The following is a 20087-nucleotide window of genomic DNA, read 5'->3' on the forward strand; positions in this document are numbered from 1 at the left end:
TTTCATTAATAATTCCGATATCGCTTATCCCGGAGCTAAAGTCAAATTGCTACTTCTAAACGGTTCTATCCTACCTAATCTACTGATGACATAAACACGAAGCAGAACGTCCTGCTGTTCCCAAAAGTGTTCTCATCAGGTCCTTAACAGAATTATTTAGGAAACCGATGGAATGAAAGTGACTTCGGAAGATGCCATAGACACATGATCGTTAAAGTCGTTTAAAGGTTATTCAAAGGGTATTCAAGGACAAAGGTCGCTAAAGGTTTCTCGATGGTGAAACAAGATAATCCGAAAGTTGTTTGGATCTACCGATATCGTAAAAGATTTGTCAAGATCATTAAGACATGGTAAAAACGAAACTTTCAATGTCCAGAAATATAATCCGACATGCGAGGTACTGCGTGATATCTTTTCAATGCTTGGAAAATCGTGGAAATTTTCAGGATGACCTAAACGATTTGAATCCGATGCCTGAGCAGATAGTTTTGCTACGTTAGAAAACATGCCGGAAGAAGTGAACGATAAAAAGACATCGTATGGAAAAAAAAGAGGAAAAAGGCGATAGAAAGACGAAGAGTGTACAGTCGTACAACTTGTAGCTGAATTTGGAAACCGTAATACCTATGGAATATTCAAGGAAGAGTCGCAATCACTCGTTAGTAGTAGGTCGATGCACCTGAAGCGCTGCATCCTTTAAACCTTCGCTGCATTCCTGGAAAATTCCAGCATCGTTTCCAAGGACTACGCCACCGGATCGATAAATCCGGCTGGCATTACCGAAAAATTATTCCTAGTATTATTCGCGTCTTTTCCCATACCCTCGCCTTTATCTAATCTGCTAACTATCGGCCATTTCATATAACGTCGCCTTTGTCTGATCCGCGCTTGATCCACGCGAAAGCTGTCGTTTCTCTTGAAAATACAGACGCCGCGCGAGGGATGAAATTTCTTCGTCCCGAGATTCGAAAGGAGGCGAGATTTCACCGTTATCTTCCCCTTTGGAATCTGAACGGCGTCCGTTTTCGAGCTTCTCTTATCATCCCCTTTCTTTCGGATTCGCATTTCTTTTTCAGTCGAAAACAGATTTATCAATCGTTTAAGTTTCCTCGTTTCCGCTGTCTCATCGAGCCCCTCTCTGCTCATCGGCCTGTTTGCCAACTTTCTTTCTTCTTTATCCCCTTTGCTCGCATTTCATTTGTCCGTCCGTGTTTGCAACGATCATCAGAACGACGAATCTCCATACACCGCGTTCACGATCGTTCCTTAAATCGCCAGGTAAGTCGCAATGCATGCGCCGTGCACATCGATGTGACGTTGCTAATTTCTACCCGATGCCTGACCTTGTTTGCACTGCATCAATCGGAATGACACTACGATAGGACGCTTTATTCGACGAAGGACCGTGAAATGTTTTCGTGAGTTTGTTGGCTTATCCCGCAGCATAGGTTCGAATAACGAAGGAAAAGCGGGGATCGATACGACCCGAAAATTTATGCAACGCTTATTAAGCGGCGCGTCGAGCGAACGCGAGAATGCGTATGCTTAACTTTCTACGATAGATTCGTGCGCGTATGGAACGATTAATCGGAACAACGAAAAAGAATCGAGAAGAAAAGAAGGAAAAATCTAAAAGAAAGAACGAACTCTGCATGCGACGTAGCGGAACTATGAAAAAAGAAAAAAAAAAAAAAATGAAAAGAAAAAATATAAGAAACGTTCGTTTTTGTTTCTACCTTTCTTTCTAGTTGACGTAGATACATTTCTTGTATGTACACGTATTGTCTTTCTCTCTCTTTACGTGTGTATATACAGATATTTATATATATGTTTGTACATTAATATATTTAGATGTGAATATATACCTATCTAGATTAATATACATAGTCCTCTAGAAAGTGCATATTGGCAACCTTGGTTCCTGTCTCGCTTTATAACCGAGCCCGCCGTGGTTTGCTTTTGGGGTGAGGCCTTCAATTTTTCAGTGACCTAATATTACATTAATGCCCTCGCCGATGCCATCTTTCTCCTATGCTCTGTTCCTTGCACCGTCGTGTCGTCGCGAATTTCTTCAAATTATATACATATACATATTATAGAATAATACACACATATATATATATCTTACTCGTGAACACGAGCCTCTCGTTGCTTTGCTGGACAAATAGTCTTGATAATTTTGACGATTACTAGTTCACTAGACGTTCGGATACGACTTTTTCCTATTACGATAAGAACAAAAAAAAAAAAAAAAAGAAAAAAAGAAAAGAAAAAAGGAAAGAAAAAAGCAAAAATGAAAAAGGAATGTGTCGCTAATAGCTCTGTAATTAACGATTCGAGATATCTTGTTTGAGCTAATTGTTTCGTAATCGTTACTTTGGTCGCTTATAAGCTCTTTAAACAGCTTTCGCAACTAGTGAGAAGCTTGAACGTTTTTGTCGAAAGCGTGATACCTGCAGCTTGTGGAGTGAAAACCACACAGAACACCATTTCGCCTCTATTTTTTCCCCAAAGAGAAATCGACCTATTCTAACCATTAACGTGAAACAAGGTGAAAGATCGTTTTCGTTTCAGGTCGCAGAGAGAGAGAGAGAGCGGCTTTTCTCTTTCACCTAATCCAGACAAATTTTCTAAATTCGATGCTCTTAAGACGAACGGTCACTGATTGGACAGGTTGACGTCGTAAGACTTGACCGAAAGGAATTAATCTCGCGTTTCTCCTTTACCCTAAAGGGATCAACCATGGCGGTATGCGGGTAATGCTTGGTCTAGTTAGCCCAACGATTAAATTTCCTCTGTGCCCGTACAATTCAGACACGATTTATTTCGTATTCGACGAAGGCATCGTTGCCGGAATTTTAATCGTCGCAGAATAGAAAATCAAATTCGGCCGCATGTGACAACGAACAAGGAGGACGGATAGATCTTGCCACACCTTCGAATCTCTACACTTTCTCGCGTTCACCGCCAAATTTGTCTTTGCCTTTCGTCAACGCTTCACACATATATATATACACACACACATACACACACATACACATACACTTCGCGAAATCAAACCGTCGTCGAACTTACATACAGCTTGTACACGCGTATCAGCTGTTTCGTCTTCTCGTTGTTCACGCAAAAATACGACTCACCTTTCACACTGTAGGAATAGAGAGAAAAAGGAAAGAACACGCGAAGGAAAGATTTAGCCGATGATTTACCGACTTGTTAATTGCATTTATTGGTATTTCAACCTTGCTCGCTGATCAGTGTCAAGAGGGTACGCGTCTTAGTGTAGCAAGTATATTCTCAGCTCGCGCTTCAATTCGTGCGGTACGAATACCGTTCCACTTATCCTTGACATTTCGATACCCTCCTGGAGCTCCTGACACGAAATTCTTTTCCAAGAAACGCCGGAGTTTTTTTTCTTCTTTTTTTTCCATGAGAGCCATATCGATCGAGCCTCTCTCGAGATCAAGATTTATCCGTCCCCTCGACAGCGATATGCAAAAAAAAAAAAAGCAAACAAAGAAAAGATAAAGACAACGAGATGCAAATAGAAAACAAGAGAAGGAAAAGTAAAAAAAAAAATAAATAAAATAAAAGATAGAAAGAAGAGAGGAAGGAAGATCGTGGGCTGTTCTGTTGCAGCTGAGGGACAGATCGTGGTCGACTACGAGGACGAGTTCGATGAATTTGGGGACGCAAAGTGTTCGCTGTGCCAGCGCAGATTTGAGGAGCAAGGTAAAATCCTCCCCTTCGATATGAACGGTATTTCTTATAAAAAAAAAAAGAGATGATATTCGCAAGAAAAAAAGAAGACCGCGCGAAAGAGATTTAGATAAGCTATGAAAGGGAGAGAGAGAGACAGGACCAAGCTTACCAACTCATGAGACAGGCCTAGACACTCAGAGTTGCTGCTTCCCAAATCGTCCTCTTCCTTGGACGGGGAAGGAAATTGCGGTGTTTTTTCTTTTTTGCTTGGATTAAATATAGGAAATTAATATAGGAAAAAAGAAAGAACTGTCCACGATAGAGGAATTTGGGAAACATTGTCCCAAGTAATAGATCCGATGTGTTACGTATTATGAACGTCATGTCACGGTAGCTTTAACTTTTTGTACTCGTTTCGCGTTATTTTATGACGGACACGCGAAAAACATCGATTCGCGTCCAACCTGAGCGGTGTACGTACAGTAGCTCACGAAAGTGCTCCGACACTTACAGAAATGATACATGGATGCGTGATGCGATAGGAAACATTTGAAAGTTCATTAGCAGAATGAAACTCGACTGATCATTAACATTGATCGAGTTTCAAGCAGATGTGAAAATGATTAAATGAAAAGCGAATCTTGTTTTCTTACAAGTTGGAAATAAGAAGATGGCCAGTTAATAAGCCTGGAAACACAGAAACCATAAAAATATAGTCAAAGTCAATTACGTTATTATGGCACAATATTTACATACGTAATCCGATATTCGCATATTAGCGGATCTTTGCAATTCACGTTTTTGCTACTCGTGTTATCTTTAATAATCTTTTACTAAACACATGTCTGCGATAAACATCTTACACGTTCTACGTACATATTCGCTTTGATATTAAATTTTCCAATATACCTAAACATTACAGTCGTATGCCATTAAGGTGGCAATAAAATTTCAAGACGTTTTATATAGCACATCAAATATATACACGTAAAAGTATCCTATACTAAGCTTTCAAATAGATACTTTCGCGAGCCACTGTATCTTTTCCAAAATGAAATCGCGAGAACGTATATGCGATTAAACGTTGCATAAACAAGGAATTTTCAAACACTCTTCCTACACAGATTTCCCTGGCAACAGATAACTGTACGAGTACAAAGGGTCGAAGCGGACCGTCTTATCGCCTGCGACTTTGTCAAGCGATTAAAAATTCTAACATCGAGATATTTCTAGTATTTCCAATAGGGATATGTCACGCTTGATTGTTAATCGCTTGACAGAAGATCGTGCTTTAGAACGTTACGAAAGATTAGTATTTGAACCGTATGTAAGTCGTGTTAGCGTTCAACCTACACGTTAGTTCCAAATACGAGTATTACATGCTGGACGTGATTCGAACCGTATTTGTTTCAATCGTTTAGCCTATGCTTCGCTTCTGCTTCATTATAGTTGCTCCATTCTTCGTCATCTTTTTTTTTCCTCTTTTTTTTTATTCATACCACGAAAAGAGATCGTACAGCATCGTTGGACCGTTGAATTTCGATCGACGAGATCAATTTTTCGCTACGCACATCACCATCTCCTGGTTCTTTTTGTCGATGATCAACGATTGGTTATGCGAAATAATTGAAACAATTCTCCTGGTACGTTCGGTCTTATCAGTTGCGTTGATTTCGATAGAAATTATTATTTGAGACTTGGATGTTGTCCCTCGATTCACGTTCACCTGTTCCCTTGAACTTTCATCCTGTTCACGCGTTAAGATCTAGCTCGGCTTGAAACGCTTTCGCGAATGTGGAGCTTCGTTGCGAAAGATTGGCGACACGACAGTGACCTCTTGTTCCTACTCTATTTTTTCTCTTTTTTTTTTTCTCTCTCTCGTTTATGTCCCCCTTGTCACAAAGCTGAGTTCTCCGAGGGAGATCCACGAATGCCGATATCAGCCTACAGAACTATTTACCGATTCAAAGTAAGCCAAGAAAACTCGTCGAGAAAGCGAACATTTTTTTTGGAGCGTCGATTACGGTCGTCTCACTGTTAGTGCGAAATTCGACGGTGTTTTACCAAGCAAAGAGAAAAACCGAAACAAGACGAGACTGAAGATAACGTCACGACGAAGTTAAAGAATCTAGGAAAATAATTCGATACTTTAAAAAGCAGAATCTGCTTCGATTCTCCATTGAACTTATCTTTAACCATGTCGTTTAAAAGGATAATCTCACATTCTAATCGCTTGTTTAGCGCCATCGAACTAATTGCTCGCTGTTCGCGTCAGCGCAATGATAGAATCGTAATGTGAATGTAACGCACAATAGGTAACTACAGCTGCCTGAAGGTGGATCTGATTTTTACGCGAGATCGTGCCTTCTACTTCACAACAGTCTTCATCCCGGGTATCATTTTGGTGACCAGCTCCTTCATAACCTTCTGGCTTGAATGGAATGCGGTGCCAGCGCGAGTAATGATCGGTAAGCTCGACTATGTCTTTTAACACGTTGACTACCACGGTGGTCATCGATGACCCGCATCGCGATTAAGATAAGATACATTTCAAGGACTAGAAAGATCGTGTCCATAATGCGAATGATTTGGATAACATTGTCAGAGAAAAGTGCGCAGGTACAGTGTAATATCGCTAGAGAAATTAATCGTTATGGTGCAGTGTATTTTAACGTATTGCAGCTTCCAGGATAAAACGTTGAGTTGTCGGATAAGTCTCGAAGCCCTTTCTGAGACAGCATTTTTTCTTGCTCAGAAATTAGTGGCTGGAACAACAGCATCGCCCGATAAATGGCAGAAAATTATTAGATAGAATGGATATTTGGTTTAATTGCGTCATTACGAATTATTGGGACGAAGTTTGTTTCTCGCGCCTAGAAAAGGTTTAAGATTTATCCGACATCCGAATATACAGGGTGTACCAGAACACGTGGGACTCACTTCGGCAGCCGATTGTACACTTCTGCACTAGAACAATGGAAAAGGTTCTCGTACGAACGTACGCTTCATTCGTCTTCTTCGTTTTTGAGATACAACGAATCTATCGCGTACGCAACATCTATCGAAATTGTTGAAACATTACAGTCCAGGATAGAGCAAAGTTTTCAAGAAATCGGGGAAACGCCGGCAGCCGTTCGGAGTGTAACCGGCTGCATGACAACGCGTCCACAGATTTACCTGGAAATGCAACGTGGTAAATGCAAACGCAGCGTTTTCAACGTCTTCTGCAAAGGTGACTGAACGACGCGAAATCGGAACAGAAGATTCGTTGCATCTCGCAAACGAAGACGGACAAAGCGTATGTTGGTACGAATCCTCCTCGTTGCCTTTACGATCATCGTCGCACGTTCTTGTTGTTGTTGTTAAAATGTCTATTTCCAATGAAATTCGCGTGGCAGTCAACGCGTTAAATCTCCAACGGTTTGTACAGCTGTCTTGCGAAATGAAAGAGAAAGAGAATTCGTCCCTACGACTAAGTACTTTATCCGTTTGTTCGACTTTTAAGAAGCGAATCGGAGGGAAGTACTTTCTTTAATTAGGTCTCAAGAGAGAAAGAAACTAATCTTAAAAGTTGGTATTGCGCAGAAGTAAGGCGGAGGAGCCGATGTCGTTAAGAAAGAGGTGGAGGAAGAAAGAAAAAGACAAAAAGCCGGAACGAACTGTTCGCAGGTGTGACGACGATGCTCAACTTCTTCACGACGTCGAACGGTTTCCGCTCGACGCTGCCCGTCGTGTCGAACTTAACTGCCATGAACGTGTGGGATGGCGTTTGTATGTGCTTCATCTACGCCAGCTTGCTCGAGTTCGTCTGCGTGAATTACGTCGGCCGTAAACGGCCGATGCACAATGTCGTCTATCGTCCTGGAGAGAATCCCGTCACCCAGGTACTTTTGCTCAGCGACGTGCGCGCGATGTCGATACCACGCCGACACCACGTTGCATATTTCTATTTCCCACACTTATACGTTTCGTACGTTTTCGACCCACTGTCTTTATCGTTTCTCTTCTTGTCCCTTTTCTTTTTTGTTTCTCGTCTTTCCTTCTGGCTATCTCTATTTTCCGTGTTCTTATTGTTTACTATGATTTAACCGAAACCTACGAGCGACGCTTCATGCCCTCGAGTCTTAAGATTCGCTTGCTCCGATTCTGTTACGTTATTCTGTCTATACGTTTTACTCCTGACATTTGCCGTTTTGTCACCACCAATGGTTTACGATCTTCCAATCATTCGTCACTGTGTCCGCTGTTTACTTTCGTCCGTGTCGTTTCTCTCTTTCGTTCGATTCGGTCCGTTCTTGTACCTTCTTCTCTTGGTTTTCGTCGTTTCTTGTTTCCCCGCGTCTCGTTTTGTCGCATCCGATCTCGTCCGTTTCTTTTTCGTTTCTTATCGCACCTTCGTCCCTACTTGCTACGGCTGGCAGTAGGTTTTCCACGGAAACGCGATAACAGTGTGCCGACTAAAGGTATCAAGGTTTCCGAGATGCGAAACGTTACTATACGAATACGCGAGAAGATACGTACGAATATCGTATCAATCGAAAATAAAAAAGCGATCGACGAATTTTCTTTGTCATTCGGTAAGAGACAACGAACGGATGAAACAATTATTTTGGGAAGCAAAGAATCGGATTGTAAGATAAATTCGTCCTGTTCTTACACGTTATATTACATACGTCGCGATAAAATTGAAATATAAAAACAGGACGAATCTATATCGCAAACCGATACTTTCGCGTCGGATGTACTTAACTTTCCCATATATTTTCTACTCGTACGATGACGTTTTACATTTCGCATTACTTTAATATTCGTAGTCGATTTGACGCTGTTACGTTTGATGGAGAACGTATTACCATTACCATTACGTATTTATTCTCTGTCTCCGTCTCTTTGACGAACCCACGCTTCTTTATTACTTCGTAATTCCGTTTCGATCGATTCCACGCTAATCCCTTTCGAGTTTTCAGTTTCTAGGATCATTACGTTTTTATTATTACGTTCCCTTCACCGCTACGTAACGCGAGCCCTCGAGTATCGCGAACCTTTTCTCTCGTAAACCGATGAAAGCTCGATTTGACTCGTCGACCAATCCAAGTGATCGCCAGCGAGAATAAACGAGAGACAAATCGACGAATCTCGTACTCTTGTGGCTGAAATCGCGGAATATTTTTTATCCTACGTATGATTCGAAGTGGAACAAGAGTTAGATATTCTCCTCGACGACACTTGGACGAGAGAAAGCATCTTCGATGGATGCCAGGGGTAAAGGAAGCGCGCGTCCAGTTCCATTCGAGGGAATTGATCGCGCGATTGACACCGAACAGTCGAAATCCTTCGCTATTTACGTTCTCGCGCAGTAATCACCAGTACCATAGACTTTTCTTTTATCTCGGCAGACGACGACGATACACACACTCGCAATAGTCGACCACAGTGCATCTTCCATTCGACGACTCGATTAACACCGAGTTTGTTCTTCGTCGATGATCGGACCGCACCTTTTTCGTTCCACGCGGAATTCAACTTTCTCGTTTTCACGCGTAACGAGAGGGGCGAGCAGATCGTTGGTCGCGTTTCGTCGGTGAACAAAATTCAACGGAAGCCACGCAACGTAATTAACGGGTTATACGCGCTTTAGAACGATATTTTTCACGAATTTTCGGGATCTTTCCCCGGAGAAATTACGAGGCTCTTTGTATCGCTTTTTTTCTCGCGTATATTCATTAACTTTTGCGGAATATTCGTCGTTCTTTCTCCGTTTTGAGCGAAAGTAATGAAAATTACGCCATTTATGTGCCATTATGTAAAATTTCCTCGAATAAGTAGAATGACCAGCGTCGTGTCAGCCGGTAGAAAACATTCTGTTTTAGAGTAGCTGTAATATAATTATTATAAATATAATTAAAAAGATGGCGAATATCCCTCGAATATCAATAAATATGCGTGCAACAAATCGGTATAAAAAGGTTTAAAAATCCGTTTGGGAAAACGTCTCGAAGAATACCTAAAAGAATATCGTTCTAAAGCGGTATATACATAATGCAGCTATCTACCGGGTCGTAGCATAAATTTCTCCCGCAATGTGCATAATATATGTATAATATATGTATAAATACAGGAGGAATTTACGCGACAACGCAACAGATACGTAGCCGTACGTTCGAGAAGATTAGCTCGCTTCTCTCGTGATCTTTGCCAATGCATTTCTACATCGTCTCTGGAAAATCGTGGAATGCGTCGAGAAATCCTAACTGTCTAAGGAAGAACGTCGCGGACGGTCGCCAATTTTGTCGCGAGACACGCGAGGTGTACGAGTATAGAAAGGAAGAAAAAAAGCAGGTAAAGAACGAAAGCGTAATTTGATGTGAACGCAATAAAAATTCATCGAAGCACGATCTTCCTCTATCTCCTGAATGGGCATCGACCGTTAAATCGCTTCGATTTTGCAGAAATGGAATCGTGCTTTGAGGATATCGCGCGTTATATCGAGTAATCGCTAAGATAAACAACGTTCTTTTTTTTTTTTATCGCGTTCGCATCGCGTTGATCTCGCACATGTGATCTCGTTGGCGTGAACATTGCACAGACACGGTATGGTTTGTTACTCAATAATCGCTGCATCTCTCGAAACTCTACGCCTATGTCTATATATAGTTTCTTTCGATTGTCTCTTTCTCCCAAAAGGACTTACACCTTATTTCCTTCCCAATTTCGCAATACGATCGACGAGATTCGTGCGTTATAACACACGGTGAAAAGTAGGAAATCTTCTTGAGAAATCGGCGCACGAGTAAACGGCGAAATATAATTTCTGGAAATTCTATTTTATTGGTAGACCGCGGATATTTATGCAAATTCAATTTTTTACCTACGAAACGAACGAAAGAATAGAAACGGAAATTCGCTTTCGCCTACTACGTATCGTAACGGGTGTCGAACTTTCTATATTTCATATACTTGAACGTATTGCGCGCGTTTTCGACGCTTTTCGATTATCCTTGAATGCGTAAAAATCCGCGGTTCGTTTGTTCAGATTAAAACTTGAATCGCAAGTATGAAGCATTAAGTAGTACGTGACGGTATGTAGCGTGAAATTCAAAAGAAGGATGACGGTCTCGTGTGAGATTTTTCAAGAACTTTTCGTACTCTCGTCGGGTTCGATCGAGGCTGCAGTATTTGCATGTCTCCAACAATTTCACACTCTTTGGCCCCCCTCTTGTTCTCTATATAATCTTCTCTATTTTCTAATCTTTATTCTTACAATCTTTAACCTGAACAGCGATACGGTTTTTTCTTTCCCGGGTATAGCCGCGCACCATCGTCTCCGATACTCGATCATTTTATGGAAAATTTCTCTCCAGCGTGTCTGCGTGTTACGATCGCGAGATATCGTGACTGACGAAACTATCGAACGTCCTGCAAGATCTACTTCTATGAAACTTTTCGCGAATATATCATAATCCTGCCCTACTTAATTAAAACGTCTTATCTACCATTTTGAAACTGAAGAGGATCGAAGCTTTCTTGTCGTCCTCTTCTTCCTTTTCCATCATCTTTGTCCTTCTTCGATTTCAAATATTTGATCGTTGTTTCTTATCGAACAGTACGATGTAACTTTATTTTGGAGCTAAAGGAAACGAGGAATTTTAAATATTCCAACCTGCCTTGAAAAACGAAGAAATGCTACGTTAGATGGTTTGATCGAGGAGAACGGGTCATTTATGTTATATCAAATATTTTGAACTTTCGTTGGTACCGTAACGAGACGATTATTCGTCATGTCGTAACATAATCGTAACGTACATACACTACCCTATGATAAAAGCGAGAACGATTAGAAATGTTCATTTCTGGTTATTCAGCTGCATATCCTCGTCGAAGAGAAGCAAATGTCCAGATACTTTGAAAGTTATTCAAAACGTACGAGCGTACATACGTTTGAAACCACTGCTCGTGCTGTATACCGATGTCTCGCTAAACAAGTGCACGTTATCTGTGCAACGTTTCGAAGTTTAGTTTCGAATTTGAATGATGTAATTATGACAATCGTGTCTCGTTACAGTGCTAATGAAATTTCACAGAGTTTCGTATAACACTCGTAATATATTCGTAAAAGTTTCCAATGACAGATGTTGAAATATATTCGTCAGTCACTTTATACGTACAGTGAGAGTTACGAATAATCGTACACTCGGAATGCAGACATAAAACGAGGAATATTTTCTATATCATCGAATATATTCAAATATATGTAACTGTATATTATGTACAGACGTTATGCACTTTAGCGGAACTTTGTACAGAGCAATCAATTTCGTTCCAATTCGATTCTCGATTCCATTTAACGAAGATTCGATCCGATAAAGATTCGAAAACGAATTCATACGTTCGTAACGCATACACACGCACGAGTTATCGCCGTGTCGCAACGATCGTACAGCCAATTACCTCCTCTTTTCATTTTTACGGTTCTGTCGGGATCGCGAGAAATCCAATGACCAGGGTTCTTACTCCGCTGTGGCAGATCGTATTGTGTTTGTGTTTCTTGCATGTACAATACAATCGATCGACGATTCGCGATCGTAAATGGACTAGATGCGAAGAAACGAAGCTGACGCGACGATAGTAATCGACGACGGGCGTCTTTAGATCAGTCTCGTGCATCCTAAGTCGTTTTAACTTTCGGAAAAAACGGTCGGTTACGAGAAACACGGAAAGGAGGTAACGCGCTAACGAGAATTCAGTTGACGAGAGTTGAGTCGCGGTAGAGGTTTTCGCGAACGCTATAAAACAGGCTGTCGAGGAGACGGATAATAAAAATAGATCGATTAGATTAGAACTGGACGTCGAAGAACGACGATGATCACACGGTGGTATTCGATCGTAAGAACGTAAAAGTCGCAAGTCTCACGTCGGAGAATCCAAGAGTAACGCTTCTCGAGTAACTTTGTCGCGTGGTAATCGCGTGTCGATAACGAAAGAAACTACGAAAGAACAAAAAAAAGAAAAAAAAATACGACTAGAACGAGAGAACCAAAAAAGGAGCAGGAAAAAAAGCGAAAAACCGAGAAAAAGAAAAGATACGAACGATACCTTCCCCGTCCTGTAAAAACGTAAAAACGACAGAACAAACAAAAAAACAAAAAAAAAAAAAAGTAAAGACAAGAAAAGAAAGCAAAGAACGAACAATAAAGAGAAAAGCGATGATAAGAGAAAGACAAACACGTTGTTACACACACACGATTAGTAAGAATTTGGTTGGTGGAAATGTTGGTGAGTAAGTCTCTTTGTTTGGTGTCTGTGATGTTACAGCGGCTCCCAGCGGTGCTCAGCAGGATAGGGATAATATTGGCCAGCCCCTTGGTAAGACCCCCCATAGCATTAGGGCGCGGTCACGACTTCGCGCGTTATCGCGTTTCACCCTTACCGATTACTTTCTTAGCCGTCGATTCGACACGGTTCGACACCGGTCCTCGTCTTCGGAGTCCGCCGAAACAGATGACTTTCGAATTCCTATTGCCTCGAAATACGGGCAAAACCGTGCCACGCCGGTGTAACCTTTCTTTTTCTCCATATTTTCTCTTTCTCTCTGTTTCTCGTTCTTTCGTTGGTGATATCACCATCCGCAAAGGAAAAAGTGGTGTGCACGTGCAAGGTCTTAACCGCGTCCTGACGAACCACGTAGACCCACATATACGTACACGCCTACCTGACACTCTCGAGTATACCTTACACACCGTAACACGAGCACTCGTTCTCTCCTGCTATGGATTCGAGAGAACGGGAGGAACCTTTATCTTTCTCTAGCCTCCCTTCGCTACGCATTTTATAGAACAGCTTTTCACAAGCAGAGGTGTTCCGATGAATTTCAATTTTACCTTTATGTATATATATTTATATGTACATAATATACAGGAATTAGAAATTGACAAAATTAGTGTACAGAGCGTTCCGCTGTCTTGGATTGTGCAACGCGTTGGATGGTTTTACCGGTACGAAAAATTGGGTCGGGACAAACGTCGGTTGGTTCGAAACGACGAATATTTCGATTCATCGGCTTTTATTCTTCGAGTCGTTCTTTTCTACTTCTCGAGATCGTTGATCTTCCTTAAAATGAGATTGCGTATTTTTGTACCGATCGTTGGATACGTTTCTTCTTTTACTCTCCGTGTATCTACCGTGAAAGATATTTTAACTGTACGTTTCTTGGACTTGTCGTCTGAAAGACGCAAGAATGCTATAAATCCTCTTCGTGTTTTTTTTTTTTTTTAATTTTCCTACGATAAGTGTAAACAAGATTAAAAACCACACGTCTTTCGAACGAATTATTTTCAGATACGCAAACGTGTTGATATATTTCCGTAAGGAATAAAAGGACGCGTCGATCGATGTACAAACAATACGTAGTCCCATTTGTAAAAAAAAAACGTCGATATCTTCGAAAACTCGGGAAAGATGACTCGAAATGATCGGATCACGATGTTCGTCTTTCTAAACCAAGTAAGCGACTCTGTTTTGATACAGTTCATTGTACCGACAAAAATCACCGTGGTATTAAGAAATCCAAGACAGAGGGAAATCCAGGCTGTATATTTTAATCGGAAATGTCGATGTTCGTCGACGAACGCCTCTCTTCATCTCCACCAATCTCTACTTTGGTAACTGTACTCTTACCGCCTATGCTGCTACCATTTCTCTGCCTCTGTCCCTTCTTTCTTGCTCTATTTCTTACGCTATTGTCCTTTCGACACACCGAGGTCCTTCTCTCCCATTCAACCGTCCATCCGCGAACGCTACGTACGAGAAAATTTCTCTCTCTATTCTCCTCCTGTCCCTAGCGTAAACGTAGCCGTTGTTCCGTACAGTTGAAACGGTGCACGATCAACTACTCGCGTGTGTTGCATAGAACGACGAAACCGCATAGAAGCTTTACAGAATGCCGCAAAATTCACAGATACCTTTGGCCAAATGTATCGACGATGATCGCAAGGGATGATGAATTTGGCGAGCAATCTGTATAACGAAAGGTAGAAGTAAATAATAGCTTGATCTTGGCGAAGTCTGTGCTAGACCCATCCGCGCTATAGTTCCTATGTCTCTTCGAACGAGATATTCGACGTCTCGTTGGATTTACAAAAGTCGCCGGATTTTCTCAAGCGTCGCCGCAAGTTTCCACGAAACTTGCTTCTCACGGACGTGTAGCAATTTTCGCGGATGTTCGTTCCTTTGTAAATCCAAACGAGAGTGCGTCGTGCATGAATCCGCATTTTGAATCAACGACGGGGATACCTTGAACTGTACGTATTACGCATGAAACGCATGATCGCATGAGATAAGTTTGTAACTTGCATGCGCACGACGAAACATCCTATGATACTTTGTTCGATCACACTATACCTTGTTGCCTTGTCGAAACTACGACTCTTGAGTTCCGTTTTTTTAAAGAAAATCGCGCGTACCGGTTACCACCGCGTAACAAGATCTTGAAAGCTCCTCTGTCTTCCGTGAGTTTCGACCAACTATCGATTAATTCACGATATCTATATATATATATATATATTGCATACTGTCGGGGCAATTAACGCTTCTTCTTCTAACGTTGCGCTTGTTCGAAACGAAGCTTCCCGCGTGTAATACCGCTCCATCCTCTGTACGTTTCGATGTCGCTTGATCGCTCGTCCCGCGTTTGCTCGGTGAAACGGAGCGCGAAAGTAATCCGGTGAAAGCGATTACTCGAGTCGAACATTCACCGAATCGCTTGCAGATCGAAGGGCCAAAAAGAACTCGGAGAACGTTAGACGCGTTACGAGTTTCAACGTTCCCTGCGTAAAGCTTTTGCTTGAGTAAAGAGTTGATTTGGCAGAAAGTTTAGATTAGTAGCGACAGAGTTTTCACGATACGCTTGTATCCTTTGATTTGCGAGCGGTGCTTTTCCAAGAAACGATTCGATCGTATCTATTCGTCGAGACTGCACCTCGACGAAATAGGCTAAAAAAAGAAAAAAAAAAAAAAAAAAGAAAAAGAAGAAAAAGAAAAGAAAAGAAATCTAGAAAACGTGGAAACAAGTACGATTTTTCTCGATCGCTTCGACGTTGCAAAATCATTCATCAACCGAACAAACATATTTACCATCTGACGAACCAACGGCCGTAACTTTTCATCAGAACTCGACGAAACAAAGACAACGAACGAAACAAATTTAGTCGCACTTGAATATCTTCCTTTTTTTTTCTTTTTAGTGAAGAAACTCATCGAAATGTCACGTAGCAAAGATAAGAAAGGAACCGATCAGACTATGAAATAATAGTTAGCCTCTATTATCAATAGGCTCATCATTCTCTTCCCGAAACCCTTTCATTATACCGAAAGTATATATATATATTCGCTGGCAGAATCAACCACGTGGTAAAGACACGACGATCGGAACGACGCGTAATTGAAAAGAAAGAAAGATGAAAGAATAACGCGAAACGACGAGTCATAACCATTTCTCTGCTATTTATTCGACATTACCTTTCTTTCCTTTTAACCGTGATCGACATTGAACCATGATCAGCCGTATATTATTATTATTATTATTTTTTTCTAATATATATATATTATTAATAATATGATTGTGACGTGAACAATCGCTTTTTGCCATTGAACTTAACCCGATTGAAGCTTGACATGTAGCATAAGCTTGACATAAAATACCTTTCTCAAACGCAACTGTCCGGTACAGAGATCCGCTGTAGCGTTCGCCCAGTTTAATGACAAGAATTCGCTGAAACGAATTAACGAAAGAAAAGTAAAGAGCAAACGAAGAGAGACATTAAACTGCGCGAAAGTCGCGAAGGGAATTCTTGGTTAAATTCTTTGACGATTCATCGTGCGGAGAACCTGTGCTCGAGAAAAGATATCGTCGAAACGATTTAGATATGTACAGTTGTTACAAGAGAGAGTGTTGTTCACATCGGAATCGAGATACTTTATTGTCAAAAGAAAGAAAAGAAACGAAAAAAGAAAACAGATAGAGAAGAAGTAAAAAGATAATAATTAATAAGAAAGATAATGTAGAAAGGTGGAAAAAAAGTTCGAGTCCGATGTGCGACAGTGTAATACGTAGATGTTATACGGCATGTAACTCGTAAGTTATACGCAGAGGCACGAAAGTATTGATCCATATACGTACAAGATGTACCGTTAAGAGAAAACAACGATTCGCTTTTCGATCAAAAACACGAGACGTGTGGAAAGTCGTACGTCGAGAGTTCGTTTTCGCTCGAAACGGTGACTTTGCGATGGAGACGATTTCTCGCGTGCCTCGGTGGTGGTACTCGCTTGCTTTTTATAGTGAAAACAGTTGGCAAGAAAAAAAGTATCGATTTATTATAATACAACCCACTTAATATAGAAAGAGTTCGATCGAATCCGATTCAACTCGCAGTCCATAGGTGTTTATCGTACGTATGATAATTTTCTCGCTTTTATTTTCTAACAAACGTTGTTCCCGCTCTATTTGTACAAGGGGCAACGTGTACGAGCTTTTCTTTCGATTAATCTCAACACGCATTCCAACTATCGGATTGCTTTGCGATAAGAAGGACGTTTCGTTGCGCGAGTAGAGTATCAGTTTGGTAATCGATGCGATGATTCGAACGAGAAGCGACGGTGGCCGATGTGTCTGTGCCGCGCCAGACTTTCGAAATTTCTCACGCCTTTACGTGCAAGCTTGTTCATCTTGATCAAAGCCTTCGTCACGCTTAACTTACTCGTGCTTGTCGTCTCGAACGATCGATTATCGATAGAAGCTGAACAAAGCTGGCCGTCTAACGAAATTTTCCCTAAGACGATGCGACTAAAATAGCGATTCTGCTCCAATTCTTATTATTTCGCAATTAATTTCTTTTGCGTTGATCTCGCAATGAAAATGAGCTTGTTCATCCGTTAAATCCACTTATATTTATATCTGATTTATATTATATTCTGGACGGCAACTGGTTTCTCTTCTTCCCGTTGTTTAAACAATGAGTCGTAATCGTCGTCGACATATCGGTCATCTTTGCTGTGACGAACGAAGCGAAACGAAACGAAACGAAACGAAAGAAAAAGAAAAGGAGATAGAATAACGGAAAAAGGAGAGGAATAGAAAAATTGGTCGAAGGATGGATCGTTGTTTACACGAAAGATCGTGAGAATATAAGTTTCTTCTACGGAGACCCTGTCGCAGGGTAAAAAGAAGCGAGAGGGCGGTCCACCGACCGGAGCTACGACAGGACCGAACGAGATCGTAACCTGCACCAATTGTGGACCCAACCCTTGCACGCACACGACCACCAATGGATGCACAGCCGAGGTATGTTAATTAACTGTACTACCGTTGTGTAACTTCGAAATACCCCATTTCCTCATTTCGACAATCGATATTTCCTATCCTCTAAGTATGCAGAGTGTGCCAGTATGTTATATTCGACTCCAGGAGCACGTGGTATATTCGTTAAATAAGCAAAAAGGCTCGTAATAACTGCGCTGTGCTTGACGAGTATACTCGTCACGAAGAAATGGCAATATTTCGTGATACGACGAGCGCTGTCAGCAGCAAAATTAAAAAATAGAACAATCATTTCACTACAATTTAATTCTATATTATAACAGCCACACATGCGCTGTGCTTGACGAGTATACTCGTCACGAAGAAATGGCAATATTTCGTGATACGACGAGCGCTGTCAGTAGCAAAATTGAAAAGTAAAATAATCATTTCACAATTTAATTCTATATTATAACAGCCACACATGCGCTGTGCTTGACGAGTATACTCGTCACGAAGAAATGGCAATATTTCGTGATACGACGAGCGCTGTCAGTAGCAAAATTAAAAAATAGAACAATCATTTCACTACAATTTAATTCTATATTATAACAGTCACACATGCGCTGTGCTTGACGAGTATACTCGTCGTCGCTTAATTTTTGCGACACAGTTTAGGTACACACTTTGCAAAGAGGTCGCAACAGCTGACTGGTTAATATTTGTCAAGATGTAACACCAAAAGGCGAACGAACTTATTACAAAATTTGGTACATTCTTCGAAAGTTTTCGAGACACTCTGCATACGCGAGCAGATCCATTCCGCGTGTTTTCGTTTCACGTTTCCTCTTCTGCACCGGAAACACCTATCGCTAACGATCCTTTTGTTTCAGCTAAGAAAAAAGGAACCACCGCATCCGATAAGAGTGGCAAAGACGATCGACGTGATAGCAAGAATCACTTTTCCGGTCGCCTATTTCATGTTCCTCACCTTTTTCTTCATCCACTACAAAGGCACCTCGTAGACCAACACCAGAGGCAACAGTCCAGAAGAATTCCACCGTTGATCATCGGAGGCCGCGTCACTCGGCGTGGCTCTATCTCAAGTCGAATTTCAATTGTCGAAGAGAAGCGTCGAAGCTAGAGAACCAAAGGGGAGCAGACACGTGACGCGTAGGTCATCTGGAAAGTGTGTATCGAAATCGGAAGGGACGAACTCGTCGGATAAACTGGACGGTCGAAGAAAGTGTTCGGCGATCTCTCCGCCGCTCGAGGAAACGAAACATCGTCGGAGAAAGGATTCGCGAGAAAGTGTGTTTCGATGTCGATGCATGAAACCAGAAATGATCGCGTCTATACGTAGGTGGTATTCCGTGGAAAACAAAAATGTACTTACTAACGATATGACGTACGAAACGGTATCGATCGGCGCGTGATCGAGCGAAGATCGTGCCGAAGTCTTAGGCTGTCTTTTCTTTGGCTTCGAAGGGCGAAGAAACGGGGAGAGCAAGAGAAATTGGTGGATTCGCCTCTTCCTCATCTTTTCTCACATGTGATAATTCTTAAAAGCACTCTTTATCGAAAAAGCGAAAAGCAAGCTTGGGTCCGGTGAATAGTCGACGAAGGGCATACATACGAAGAGAAATAGGGTACGAGAGCGAGAAAGAAGCGAATGAAAGGGAGGGAGAGAAAGAGAGGGAGAGAGAGAGAGAGAGAGAGCGAGAGAGAGAGAGAGCGAGAGGTAGAACGAAAACGCGGACACACTCTTTAAAAATCTTTCTTCTACTATCGGATATAGTGATGTCGCTAATTCGAGAATGCTTCTGAAAACTAGCTAAAAAGGAAAAAAAAGAAATCAAATTTACTTAATTAAGGAATGTTATTACTTGTAATCTCACTATAAATAGGTAAGGTCGATGTAAGTGTCGTCCATGAAATCGCTAACTCGTGATTCGCCTTTTACTTAAATATCGACCTTTTTTCTGTACTTTATCGTGATTACGATACCGTGGCAAAAATCAACGTGATCGCAAGTTAGCTCTATATTCGTAGACCTTTAAAAAAAGACGTTCGCTTTCAATCGAGGGAGCAG

General features: G+C 41.4%; 1 protein-coding gene across 15 annotated transcripts in view; it reads left to right on the forward strand.

Moving 5' to 3' along the window:
• The window catches only part of LOC117230474 (glutamate-gated chloride channel), an 86434-nt gene extending 67273 nt beyond the window's left edge, over nt 1–19161 (forward strand). For 4 of the 15 annotated variants that reach the window (XM_033487980.1, XM_033487981.1, XM_033487983.1 and 1 more), the window contains 6 exons: nt 3640–3732; nt 6018–6170; nt 7372–7586; nt 13015–13065; nt 17915–18040; nt 18889–19161. In XM_033487980.1, the coding sequence (XP_033343871.1) occupies nt 3640–3732; nt 6018–6170; nt 7372–7586; nt 13015–13065; nt 17915–18040; nt 18889–19020 (770 nt within the window). In that variant the 3' untranslated portion in view covers nt 19021–19161. The remainder of the gene's footprint in view (nt 1–3639; nt 3733–6017; nt 6171–7371; nt 7587–13014; nt 13066–17914; nt 18041–18888) is intronic. The other 11 variants (XM_033487986.1, XM_033487991.1, XM_033487987.1 and 8 more) reach the window with 7 other exon arrangements.
• The last annotated feature ends 926 nt before the right edge of the window (nt 19162–20087 follow it).

The sequence above is a fragment of the Bombus vosnesenskii genome, unplaced genomic scaffold (assembly GCF_011952255.1).
Source record: "Bombus vosnesenskii isolate JDL3184/JDL3185 unplaced genomic scaffold, Bvos_JDL3184-5_v1.1 scf7180000013267, whole genome shotgun sequence".
NCBI lineage: Eukaryota > Metazoa > Arthropoda > Insecta > Hymenoptera > Apidae > Bombus > Bombus vosnesenskii.